At 57.2% G+C, this 13,091-nt stretch overlaps 1 protein-coding gene across 2 annotated transcripts; it reads right to left on the bottom strand.

Moving 5' to 3' along the window:
• Nucleotides 1–4,053: 4,053 nt before the first annotated feature.
• On the bottom strand, nucleotides 4,054–12,187 carry MAFF (MAF bZIP transcription factor F; the record flags this gene model as incomplete). 2 transcript variants are annotated; one of them, XM_079715891.1, is made up of 3 exons in its annotated part: nucleotides 4,054–4,494; nucleotides 5,079–5,144; nucleotides 12,170–12,187. In XM_079715891.1, 3 exons carry the CDS (start codon nucleotides 12,185–12,187, stop codon nucleotides 4,054–4,056), a joined length of 525 nt encoding a protein of 174 aa, XP_079572017.1. The 2 variants fall into 2 exon arrangements, with proteins under 2 accessions (XP_079572017.1, XP_079572018.1); XM_079715892.1 differs by lacking the exon at nucleotides 12,170–12,187 and adding an exon at nucleotides 6,190–6,217.
• Between the last annotated feature and the right edge of the window lie 904 nt (nucleotides 12,188–13,091).

The raw sequence follows: 13,091 nt of genomic DNA, 5'->3' as shown, positions 1-13,091 counted from the left end.
GGCGCTCAGAGGATCCTGCAGTGCTGGGCCAAGTGCCCTTGGACAGGCCTCGGGTGGCCAGGACCACCAATCCCCTCCCCCTCCCCCACCTCCACGCCCATATCATGGAGCCTCCCGGGGCCAGAGCCCCCAGGCAGGCCAGGCTTACACTGGCCACTGTCTTCGGAAGAGCCTTGTGATGGGACACGATGCACGTTCATACAGGCAGAGCGTTCTGTCACTTGAAACCCAGAGAGCATGTGGGTTTGGGCTGCAACAGCCTGGAGGAGGTGGCAGAGTCGGGGAGAAGGGCCCTGCCCTGTGGGCGCAGAACTTCACTGTGGCATCTCTCCTTCTGGCCACTCTTGGACTGACCTGTGCCGAGGTCGGGAGGTGGGGGTCCATCACAGTAGTCTTCCCCGGCCTCCTTCTTCCCCGGCCCTGCAGGTGGCGGGCACAGAGGCCTGCATGTCTGGTACCGGAGGCCAGCTCTCAGGCCCCTGGTGGGCCTGGCCAGTGGTGGCAGGCTATGCAGGAGGCAGCAGGTTGGCGCAGGCCGTCCCAGGAGGACCTCTGTCTGCCCCCACCATCTGCTCTCATGAATCTGTTTCTCTGATTCTCCTTCCAGGCCAAAGTGTGCTGCTGACTCCCTGCCCCACTGGTCTTTGCCTTCCCTGCTACCTGCCCGCTGGCATGGTGGATGCGGGGCTCCGTGGCAGGGAGCTGGCAGCCCCTGGGGGGATGGGGGCTGGGAACGCGTGCCCGACCACTCCACCCCTCCTTCCTAGGATGTGTAATTTGCCTTGTCTTTTTATTTTTTATTTTTTTGTTAATTTTTTTCCCCAGTAGAGTAGCTCTTTGTACATAAAAAATACTTGAAAAATTAATTGTATGATGTATGAGAAGACAGAGTCCCCTAGTTTTGTATCTCGTGTATGACTGCCATGAGTTCCACCAGAAAGCCTCTCTATTTTGGTCTCTGTGACATTTTAAATGCGTGACAGAAGTGAGCAAATACAGTGAGAAAGAAATATATATATATGAGATAATATAGATTGTATTGAAATCTCCTCTGCCTGTGGGTAAGGCTTTTTCCTTCCTCTTCCTCGGCTCCCTTGTATGTGTTTGGGGGTGAGTTTAGTGGTTGTGGACAAGGGTGTCCTAGGAAACCCCTTTCCTTCCGGGTGTAGGTGTCGGTGATGGGGGGATTCCCAATGCCAGAGACTGAAGTTGGGGTCCAGGCCCCTGTTGGACAAAGTGTCTCCCCCTCCCCTGGCCAGTGGGACATGGTGGCAGCCTTGGTCACTAGGGGTCCACCCTCCTCAACACCCCACAGGGCTGGCGTGCACAGTGGGTTGATACCTCGTACCCAGTTTGGTCAACCAGATGGGGGGCCCATACTCTGGCAGCCCCATTCCTGCAGGTGTCTCCCAGGGGTTGGAAGAGATTCCCCAGTGTCCTCATGCCTCCCAGGCTATCTTCCTGCCTCCCTGGGCCCACCCTCCACCCTGGCACCCAAGGCGCCTTCCCCAGGGGCAAGGAGGCCTGGAGCAGGGCCTGTGGGGCAGTGGGCATGCGCCAGACACCTGGCACCTTCCTACCACCGCCGCATGCCTTCCTGGGGCCTGGCCTGGCTGACGGGGGCACTCAGGAATGCAGCGTGGGTGGGGGCAATTCCCAGCCCAGCCAACCTCCACTCGTCCCCCTGACAGCTTCCTGCTGCCCTTTCTGCTGGCCCGAGCTCAGCGTCTCTGGATCAGGATCCTGGGCCCCAACCTGTGAGGGGAGAAAGGCCTGTGGACCAACCCAAACCATGTGGTTTGGCCCCTCCCCAGCTTTCAGATCCTGCACCTTCGACAAGAGCATCCTCCCAGCCCCTCCATCCCTCCGTACCCAGCCACGCAGAAATCCTCCTCACCACTGTCAGGTGCGCTGGGGTAAACTTTCACTCTGCGTGTTAAAGCTTGCAGCCCCTCAGGTTCCCAGTGCTTGTCACACCTACGCCCTTAGAGTACTTTACTTGTACAGATGGGTAAACCGAGGCTACAAGAAGCGAAATAAGTCATCAAAGGTCATACAGCTAGAGAAAAACACACCTCGATTTCCCTGACCCACAGACCACAGAACACCCCACTGGGCTAGCAGATTGGGTTGAATTACAGGGAGTTTGGGGCCTAGGATGAGACACAGCGTTGTGCTTTAGGCCCGCAGGCGGGGCTTGAGGAAGCCACTTCTCTCCCTGCTTCTCTATGCCTTCTGGAACATGAGGAGAATATTTTTTACTTGGCTGTAGAAAATCTGACCTCAGCGTGAAAGGCTGGAAAGATTACTCTTCAATCGGGGAATTTTCCTCCCTGGGCGGGACTGTTTATTTGCTGAAGGGATGCCCAGGGAATTTAACCCTCCATATCATTGTCCTCCTGGCTCTGCCTTCCCCAAGGAAGCTCCTTGGCCCCAGGCAACCAGATGGAAGGACAGATGTTTGGGCACCACCCTGCCGGGTTCCACCTCCACCTAACCCCCCCACACACACACACCAAGCCTGGGTGCAAGAGCTAGTGATGGGGCACAATTCCTTCATCTGCAAATTGGGGCTAAACTTCCCACCCAGCAGAGGGGCCTGCCTGGGGTTGAAAGCAGAACCCCCTCTTGGGCCCCTCACTCAGAACCCCCACCCCAAAAAAAACATAGACCAGGACATACACTTCTAAACTGTGGAAAGAGAACTTGACTTTATTCAGAAAGTCTACAAAATACAGAAGGCGGATAACTCGCTTACTGTAAGTCAGAAAAATAAATAAATTCCAGGGGCCGGGCAGTTGTTTTTAAAAAACATTTTTTGGTTGTTTTTGCCATCCGGCTTCTCCTAAATATAAGATAAAATGTGATTTATTTGCAGATATAAAATATAAAGTCCAGCTCAGGGCCACACACCACTTTTCCCAGGCAGTGGGCACTGGGCTCTGGCTGGGGAGAATAACTTAGATTCGTGCAATAAATAAACAGCAGGAAGGAGCAGCTGTATAGTGGGGGTGGGGGGTGGGGGGGAAGGCTCAGGCCAGGCTTCCCAAGAGAATGGCGATCAATGGCAGTGGTCAGCCCCATCCCACAGGGTGGACAGGTGGGACCCTTCCCTTTAAGGACCCCTATCCCAGGCTGCAGAACCATAGGATCTGTCTTCTCATCTCCCCACCGCCACAGTGGTCACCTCCTTGGTCCCCTTTCTCTTTGGCTGGCCAGCTCCCTGGCTGCAGGGAGAGCCCAGGGCTGAGCCTGGCCAGCTCCTTCCCTCTCTTCCATCTGCATCACCTTCTCTCTCCCTCTACTTCTCTTCACCTGACTCACAGAGAGCCATCTCCCAGGCCTCGGAGGCCCTTTCACCACCTGTTCAGGCCCTGGCTGCTGTCCCCCTGACAACCATGGCTGGAATCTCAGGGCAGCAGTGGGAAGACAGGGTTCCAGCTCAACCACTAAGCATATGTGGCCTTGGGCACGTCCGATAGAGGCCTGTTTTCTCATCTGCTAAGTGGGCTTCACTAGGTGATTTCTAATGAGTCTTCCAGCTTTGGAAGGCCAGGCATCCGGGTGCAAGGCGGAGGCGGGAGCATCAGCTTCCCAGATAGACAGCCCCACAAGACCCATACCGGTCCAAGCCTAGTCCTGTATCCCTGGCGGGTGGGGAGGGGCTGATGGCACAAGCTGAGCAGTTACAAAATGAGGGGTAGCCATCTTCCCCTCGATGGCCCTTCTCTAATCCGCTCTGTAATTCCCTCCTCCCAAACTAAGAAGGCTGAATTTTCTACCAGAGGAAACCTCAGACCCAGACCCCATCTACCTCCTATCTCATCACCGTTGACCCTCCCCAGGGCCATTAGGTCCCAGTTTCAGGGGCCGCAGGAGGAAGACAGGCTCTGGGGAGGGAACGTGTGTGTTCACCACGGGGGCTGGTGGCTGCAGAGATATGGCACTCGGAGACAGAGACTGCGCTTAGGCACTTAGGGAAGGCAGCTGGGGTCAGAGGGGCCTGTGTTTTGGAGAATGGGCGTGAGCGGAGCGAGCGGGGCTCAGCGGCCACTAGGAGCAGGCGGCGGGGCCGGGGGCGGGGCCCGGGCCGGGGCTCGGGGCTGACTTGACGATGGTGATGACGCTAGCCGGAGCCACCAGCGCGGCGGGCCCGCGGGCGGCGGCCACGGAGCGGGCGAAGCCCTGCAGCGCCTCGCACTTGCCGCGCAGCGCGTCGAGCTCCAAGCGCATGGCGGCGTTCTCACGCGCCAGCTTGTCCACCTCGCGCTCCAGCTCCGACTTCTGCTTCTGCAGCTCCTCTTTCTGGCACACGCGCTTCACGCGGCAGCTGGCTGCGTAGCCGCGGTTCTTGAGTGTGCGGCGCCGCTGCTTGAGCCGCGTCACCTCCTCGGCTGAGAGCCCGCGCAGGTGCCGGTTCAGCTCGCGCACCGACAGCCCCATCAGCGCCTCGTCGGACAGGTGCGGCGTGTTCTCGCTCAGCTCGCGCTTGATCTGCGGGCAGCAGGTCGGGCGCATGGGGAAACTGAGGCCCAGGGTCACAGTGCGACCTGCGGGCCCAGAGCTCTGGACCTGGCGCGCAGCAGGTGCTGGGGACGGCTCCCCTCCACCGCTAGTGTTCCCCCTTCACCGCCAGGGGAACTGAGGTGGTGGCTGGACTTGCTCCAAGACCCGGAAGGGGAGCAGTAATCCCGAAAGGGGAAACCGGGCCAAACCGGGATCTGAACACAAAAGGAGCCACCCCAGAGCTCAGCCCGGATTCTAACCCAGCGACCGGGCCTGGACTCAGCCGGAGAAACCCAGGAAAGCACCTTTGAAGTCCTACAGCCCAGGGAACGTTGTTCCGATGGGGAAGCAGGTCCAGAGAGGGAAGTGACCTGCCTCGGGGCACACAGCCTGTGGCCAGAGCCCTGACCTCTTGGTTCCCAGCCCAGGGCCCTTTCAGTGGCTTCATGAAAGCCTGATGCCTGCTGGGCCACTCTTGGGGATTCCAGGAACTGAAGGGGAAGTTGGGATGGGAGCTCAAGGGGGGCAGGGAGGGAGGGGAGGACCAGAGACAATAAGGGCTGCCTTCTCACCTTCAGGGCTTTGCTGGATAAGGGATCCACAGACATGTTTGCAGAAGGTACCCTCTGGGCTGAGACCTAGGGGAGACAGGAGGACAAGTTCAGCTTTTATTTCCCACTTGGAATAAAACCCAAACACACTACCTTGGCATTCAAGGCCCCTGCTGTCTTAGAAGTCATCTCATACCACTTTCCTCTGCCCCAGTGGTCCAGCCACAGTGGCCTCACTGAGTGGTTCATTCCAGCCTCAGGGCCTTTGCTGTTCTCTTTACTGTTCTCTTCCCTGTTATCTCCCCACAGACTCTTCATCATTTAGGTCTTTGCTCAGTGCCACCTGTTCAAAGAGGTCTAACTATCCAGCTAAACCACTCCTTGTGCCGTATCACATAACCCCATTTACTAACCCACAGGCACCCCAGATTCATTTCCCGCTACTGCCCGCCTCCATTCTGCACTCCAGCCACAAGGAATTTCTTTCTTTTTTAAAAAATATTTATTTATTTAATTTATTCATTTGGTTGTGCTGGGTCTTAGTTGCAGCAGGCAGGCTCCTTAGTTGCGGCACGTGGGGTCCTTAGTTGTGGCATGCATGTGGGATCTAGTTCCATGACCAGGGTTCGAACCTGGGCCCCTTGCATTGGGAGCATGGAGTCTTAACCACTGCGCCACTAGGGAAGTCCCAGAATTGCTTTCACTTCCTCTCACCCTATGCTTTCTTGCCTTTGGGCCACCCCAAACCTTGTGACACTTCTCCCCCCACCCCCACTTTATCTGGCAGACTCCTACTATTCAGCCTTCTGCCCTGGACGTAGACATCTCCTCCTCCACGAAGCCCTCCCAGGCTCCTAGGACTTGTTCAACACCACCCACCCCAGCAGTTCTCCCCTACGTTGTAATGGTCTGTTTCCTTGACTCCCTACCAGACAGGGAGCTCCACAGGCGAACCAGGCCCAGGCAGCTTTGGGTGCTGAGGCTGCCAGCACAGGGGCTGGCAGGGAGCAGGCACCGGTGAAGTGTGGATGGGTCTATGACACTGTCCGTCACCCAGCTTGTCAGAGTCTGAACCGAGTGCCAAGCCCAAGCCCTGCTGAATACCATCGAGAGACAAACCTCCTGGCCCTACCTCCGATTCTTCCTGCTTTCCATCTGCCTCCTGGCTTCTGCATGGCAGGGATGGTACACAGACACCAGGAGGATGGGAAGGGAGCAGAAGGGATTCTATCCTCATGACTGGCTCCCAGGTGAGGTATGGGAAACAAGGAGAGGAACACGGGATTAAGGGTAAAGCCTGGGTTTGAGTCCCATCTCTCTTTTCTCCAGGCTGTGTGACTGTGGGCAAGCCACTCCACCTCTCTGGGTCTCCATTTTCCCATCTGTAGGATGCAAACAATACCTGCCTCACAGGGTTTTGATGGAACTAAGTGGTACCAACTGGAGATGTCAGTGAGCACCTGGGTGGTTATTAGAATTGCTGAATCTGTCCAGGAGGGGTTGGGCCTGTAGCAATTCCTGGGACCTCGCTTTGATTTGGCAGCTCCTGCCTGGCCAGAGTCACACAGGAAAGGTCCTGAGAGACCGTCTGGCCCCTGCCTCCTCACTTCACCCAAGGGGAGGTGGAGACAAGAGAGGGGCATCTCTTGCCTGAAGTCACACAGCAGGTGAATGGCTGCCTGCCCCCCAAGTCAGGAGGAATTCTGAACATCTGTAAAGGCCCCAGGACTGAATCCTGATCCCTTTCACACCATCATCACCCCAGTTCTCCCAACAACCCTGTGAGGCCAGAGATGTCAATAGAGTAGTCCAGGGTCACACAGCTAACAGGGGGTGGATCCTGGGACTGAGGCCACATTGAGCCATGTGTCTCCTCCCAGTGTGGCTCTTACAGGGCACCCTCTCTGGGCCCTGTTTCCCCAACCCTGTGAAGCTGAGGACTTGCCAGTCTCTGAGGCTGCCCAGCTCTGATGTGCCAGGATTTGTATTGGGTCTGCTAGGGATATGCAAATGACATACAGATATCCAGGCGCCCTGGCCGGTTGTTCAGGGAGCTGGGGTGTTAGGTGACACCCAGGTAGTCTGGGCTACACGGAGAGCCTAGTGGGAGAGAGGAAGCCTCTCCTGACATAGGCTAACTAAGAGCCTGCTGGGTGCTGAGCGCTGGGTGCTATGGCTGATGCACAACTTGGGAGGCACGTCCCCTCGGATAAGTCATTTTTCCTCTCTGGACCTTGGCTTCCTCACTTATAAAGTGGGGACAATCATCATAGTATTAGCGTGTAAAATACAAGAGACTTAGACAAGATCAGAAATGGCAGATGGTTGGTTTATCTCACCATCACCCCTCCCTCCACTCCTAACACAGACATCAGTAATCAATCACAGCACTTTTTCCCACTAAGGTTGGACACAGCCCCTGAATCTTTCTCAGCATAGCACTGTTTTCCACTGAGCTTGGACACAACCTCAGAATCCTCGTCAACACAGCCCTCCAGATTAGGCCCAAGAGGAAACTGTTGGCCATCCCCTCTTCTATCTAATGGCTGAAGGCCCCACCCCCTCTGCTGGCTGTGATTCTAAGTACTTTGGGCCCCTAGGGAAGCTTTGAACCTGTTCTTCCCTCCTTTCATCTTTCTCCTCCTGTCCTAGCCTCAGCACCCTCAAGCACATGCTGGATGTCAGCTGAGGCACCTATGTTTGTGCAGGAATGTCCTAGCTCAGCAAAGTCAGGCAATCACAGAGGGAAAGTCACAAGAAGGGGGACCTTTCTGATAACCTCAGGCTTTCAGCCTCCAACTTCAGGCCAGGGGCTGCTGGGCTGTCAGTCAAGGGGCCAGGGTCCTCCACCAGGCTGCCTCAGCCAGTCCGGTAGACCTGGGACCTGAGACAGCAGCTGATCCAACCTCCTTGTTCTGTAACTGAAGCAACCAGGCAGCTGTTTGGTGGCAGTGGTGGGCTGGAACCCAGGAGTCCCGACCCCCAGCTCAGGGCTCTTTCTTCATTTCCAGCCACCGCACTTCCCCCACGCCCCCAGCCCTGCTTCTTCCCTTTTTCTTCTTGAGGCCGGCATAGCTGACCTCTGGGGTCTGCAGGTTCCTAACATTCCCTTGGAGGCCTGGAGAATGAACTTACTCTTGGGGGATTGACAGCTGCCCTGCCCAGTCAGCAGCCACATCCCCGGCCCCCTAGTAGACGGCCCACCCGCTGGCATGGGCTCCTCGCTGACTGCTGAGCCATTTTGCTTCCTCTGTGAGGACAGAGGGAAAAAATGTGTTTTCCTGGGCCTTGGCAGCCAGTACTGGTGGAGCCTCCTCCCTGCTGGAAGGGGAGCAAAGCTGGGAGAACCCAGCTGGGAAGTAGGAGCCTGGGGGTCCAGCTCAGGTTCTACCACCTGCTCAGACCTGCTGTGTGACTTCAGGTACGCCACTCCCTCTCTCTGGGCCCAACAAGCCAAACCACCAAGCCTAAGGTACCTCCTAGCACTGACAGTCTCAGAGTTTAGAGTGTCAGATTCTGGCCCAGATTGGAGCTCCAAGACCACTAGCAGAGTAGAGACCCTGGAGGAAGGGAAAGGAAATCAGGGAAGGCTTCCTGGGGGCAGGGGCATGAGAACACAAACTCAGAGACTGTCAGCCTCAACCCTCCCTCTGCTCCACTTGCATAGCCAGGGACCACTTCCTCTTTCAGCTGAACCATGACCAAAGCCACCTCCTCACTGGCCTCTAGTCGTGCCTGCCTCCACCTCTGACCCCACCATCTATCCTCCCCCAAGAGCTGTCAGAGGGAGCATTACTGACACAAACCTATAAACCTGATCATGTTCGGCCCATTTCAAAACGCTAGGATGCCAGCCTCCCTTCCAGCCCTTCGGGCCTCCACTATGTTCTCTCCCCACTCTCTTCCAGGATCCTCAGGCTGACAACAAATGAATGAGCACCCAGTAAACTCTACCATCTCTGCACTTTTCCCAGAGGGTCACACGGGGTGTGTGTGGAGGGGGGTCGGGGGAGGATATCACCTGGACCCTGAAGTATCTGCTCGCTTTGGGGAAACTGCTTCAAGAATCCTACAGTCCATGCCCAGGCTTCTTGCTTCCCTGGGATTCCCAGGCCTTTTTCTCTAGGTGTTGTGGAGTTCTACCAGAATACTGATCCAGTGCTCATTCATTCATTCAATCAGCAAACACCCAAGAAGCACCTACCCTGTAGGCTCCAGGCTCAGTGCTGGGCTTCCTTAGACCCAAAGTTGAATCAAAGCCCCTGCCCTCAAGGCATTCATAGATGATCATCACTTGAACTGACAACCTGGCTGACTGGTCACCTCCTCAGGGAAGCCTTCCTTGATTGCCCTGGCTAAGTCAGAGCTCTGTTATATACTTTCTAACCAAAGTGACTTCCCCCTCATACCACCCATCTCAGCTGTGGTTTTGCATTTAGGTTAGTGGCTCTTCCTTCCACTTTGTCTCCCTTCCTTGACTGTAAGCTCCCAGAGGGCAGGCTTTGGATCTGATTTGTTCACCATGTTATCCCCAGCATCTAGGCCTTGATGGGCTCCATGGCAATGCAGGCTAAAAGTGTTAGGACTGAGGGAGGCACAGAGGCCAAGGGAGCCGACATTGGGTCCTGTGCCCTACTGAAGGCCCAGGGGTGGTTCCATGGGAGGTTAAACCTCTCAGTACTAGCTTTCCATCTATGACTGAGTCAGCCAGCCATTCCCTCTTGCCTCCCACCCCCCTGGTCCCTAGCCCTACGCAGGGATGTTTCCTGCCCAGCTTTGAGGATGGGCCTGCTTGATTCCTGTGCTCCTGGCGGCCGCCTCCCTTACTTGGACCCCACATATTTCTGGACACCCTTGGCCTCAGCCTGGGGCAGTCGGCTCTGCTTTCTCTCCCACAGTTCCCCTGGAAATTAGGCTGTGTGTGCAGGCTGCCAAACCTCCCCCATTCTACTCCCATCCTACCACCTTGGATGTTACCTAGTTCCTGTTGCAGATGGGGACACGGAAGTTCCCAGCTGTGGTAGCTGCTCAAAGATTCAAAGTTAAAAGTTTATCTGATCGGACTTCCCTGGTGGCTCAGTGGTTAAGAATCCACCTGCCATTGCAGGGGACACGGGTTTGATCCCTGGTCCGGGAAGATCCTACATGTCGCGGAGCAACTAAGCCCGTGCACCACAACTACTGAGCCTGCACTCTAGAGCCTGGGAGCCACAAGCCCATGCGCCTTGAGCCTGTGCTCTGCAACAAGAGAAGCCACTGCAACGAGAAGCCCATGCATGGCAACGAAGAGCAGCCCTCCCTCGCTGCAACTAGAGAAAGCCCACATGCAGCAACGAAGACCCAATGCAGCCAAAAATAAATAAATAAAGTAAATTAAAAATTTTTTTAAAAAGGTAATCTAATCAAGCTCAATGCCCTCCTCCCAACCCCCATGATTCTGTAGCCTTGTGGGTGGGAGGACAGGGAGGGCAGAATAGGACCAAGGAATCCCTAACCCCCAGCCCACCCCTCAGCCTCCCTCAGCAGGGGGCTGATGGGGAGGGGGCGGGGCGAGGTTGGGGGCCCCATCCCTCTCGCAATAACCCCTCATGAACCAAGACCAGCAGTCCCACTGCTTGCTTTCCATGCCTGGCCCAGGCCCTCAACTCTCTCCTCAGTTCCAATCATCCATAGGTCTGTCTGACTAGTCCCACCTGTGAACTGAAACCACCAGGAGGGCAGAAACCAGCTCCACCCCAACCTTGGGTTCTCACCCTCCCAGATCCGCAGGTACAACCTCTAGAACCCAGACCACCCAGAGGAAGCGTGGTATCCCTTCCTACCTCCGACTTTTGCCGTGGGTTTTTCTGGCTCTTCCTGTTTCTCCTGAGACTGAAGGGTTGGGCAACCCTGGGGATGAAGGAGAGTCCTGAGGGGAGAGTCTATCTACCCCCAGCTAGCCAGAAAACCTGGGGACAAGGACCTGGACCCCAGCCTACTTTGTTGCCAGACCCACTAGGGTGCTGGGGCCAGGGGTGGCCCCCTCACCTCGTCGCCCAGACGAGCCCGGTGGGATCTTTGATATTTCGCCCCACCCTGTGGCTGAAGGCGCCGGCTCTGGGCGGGGGACAAACACCGCGGGTCACATGGCTGCGGTCCTGGGAAACTCCGGGGAGAGCAAGGGCCTGAACGCCGCCGGCTGGTGGAGAGGAGACAACCGGGAGAGAATTCCCGGACCCCTTGTGACTATGGACTGGGCCGCTTCTCTAGCTGCGTCCCTATTCCGTGTTTATTCCTGTGGTCACTCTCTCTCCGAGGTACGCTCCGCTGGTACACAGGCGCCAGGGTCCTTATCCTCTTGGGAGCGCGCGGACACACACACACACACACACACACACACACACACACTCACACTCCCCAAGGTACACGGCGCAAGCACGCACCTGACGGCATACCCAGGAAGGTGGCCAGGGAACACACACGCACGCACGCCCTCAGACGTAAACAAACCGCGCACGCACGGCCAGCGGGCACCGGTCCAGGGACTGTTCTCACCGAGTCACGTACTTTCACACACCGCTCCCGGCCCCGCCTGGGCGGACGCTGACGCTCGCCAGCCCGCGCTGTCCCTTCCTGCCCGGCTTCGCCGCCTCTCGGCCCGCGCCCCCAAAGTGGGGCCCATAACCCCCGCACCCCGCCAAGCTTGCTTCGGCCGCGTCTCGGCCCCGCCGGACCTCTGCCCTTCCCCCCCCCCCCAACTCCCCAAGCCAGCCGTCCCGGCGAGGGATCCACGGGAGCACCGACTGAGTGAGCCCCGGCGCCCTGCCCCAGGCACGTTCCCGGGGTGCGGAGACCCTGCCGCCTCCGGGTCCCGCGCGCCCGTCCCGGTCCAGGACCAGCGACCCTCACCCGCCTCTCGGCCTGCTTCGCCTGGCGTCCCTGGCACTCGTGGGTCCCGCTGCCTTCCGAGCTGCTGTCCCGGCCCGCGCCCTGGTCAGTCTCCTCTCAGGTCCCGACCGCGGGTCGCTCCGAGCCCGGCTCCCGGGAGCGACGCGCCGAGTTTTGTTGTGGGGCGGGAAGCGCAGGGGGCCGCGCGGAGTTGTAAGGCGAGCTTCCCGGAATTACTCACTCACAGGATTCCTTTCATTCATAAAAACTCAGTCATGCGGTGACGTCACCTCCCCGGCCGCCCCCCGGCCCCGCAGCGTCCTCCCAGCTCCTCAGCCCCGCCCCCGGCCAACTCCGCCCCGGAAGACCCCGCCCACATCCAGGCCCCGCCCCCGGAATTTTCAATCCCAGTTAGAGCGCGGCTAGGGGCGTTCACGTGACACCTCACTAAAGCCGCTCGGATGAAGGTGTCATTTGTCTCATTTTACAGTCGACAGTTCTGGGCCTCCTCCTTTCGACCTACACCCTCTGCCTTGATGATCTCATCTAGTCTCGTGGTTTTAAATGCCATCTATAGGCTCAGGAGCTCCAAATTTGTATTTCCAGAGCGAACAGCTTTTCTGAGTTTCAGACTGTATCCAACTGCCCACTCAACGCCTCCACGTGGGTACCAGATGGGGCCTGCATACCCTGCACGGCCAAAATCCAACTCCTGAGCATTAACCCTACCTCAGCAACCCACACCTCCAGTCTCTCCCACATCAGCTGTTCAAGCCCAGACCTAGGAGCCTTGCTCCATCCCTTTCTCCTTCCTCTTCACTTCATGAGTCAGGCTGGCTCCACCTCCAACACTACCCTGAATCTGACCACTTCTGGCCACCGGCAGTCCTACTACCTGATCCAGGGACCATCAACTCACCTGGACAATGGCCGAGGGCTCCTGATAACTTCCTCACTTTGCCCCTAAAGGCTTTCTTCGCACACCAATATTCTTCTCGAAACAAAGATCAGATTGTTTCACACTCTCCCACCCTCTGGCTTAACGCCCTCAAAGGTTTCCCTTTGCACTTAGAATATAAACTGTACTCCTCTCTTTGGCATACAGGGCCCTAAGCCATCTGGCCTCTACCCAGCGCTGCAGCCTCACCTCCCGTCTCTCTCCCCTCA

Source organism: Hyperoodon ampullatus, assembly GCF_949752795.1.
Source record: "Hyperoodon ampullatus genome assembly, chromosome: 11".
NCBI classification, from domain to species: domain Eukaryota; kingdom Metazoa; phylum Chordata; class Mammalia; order Artiodactyla; family Ziphiidae; genus Hyperoodon; species Hyperoodon ampullatus.
Note: the sequence above shows the minus strand (reverse complement) of the source record. Positions and strands in the feature narration are given on the sequence as shown.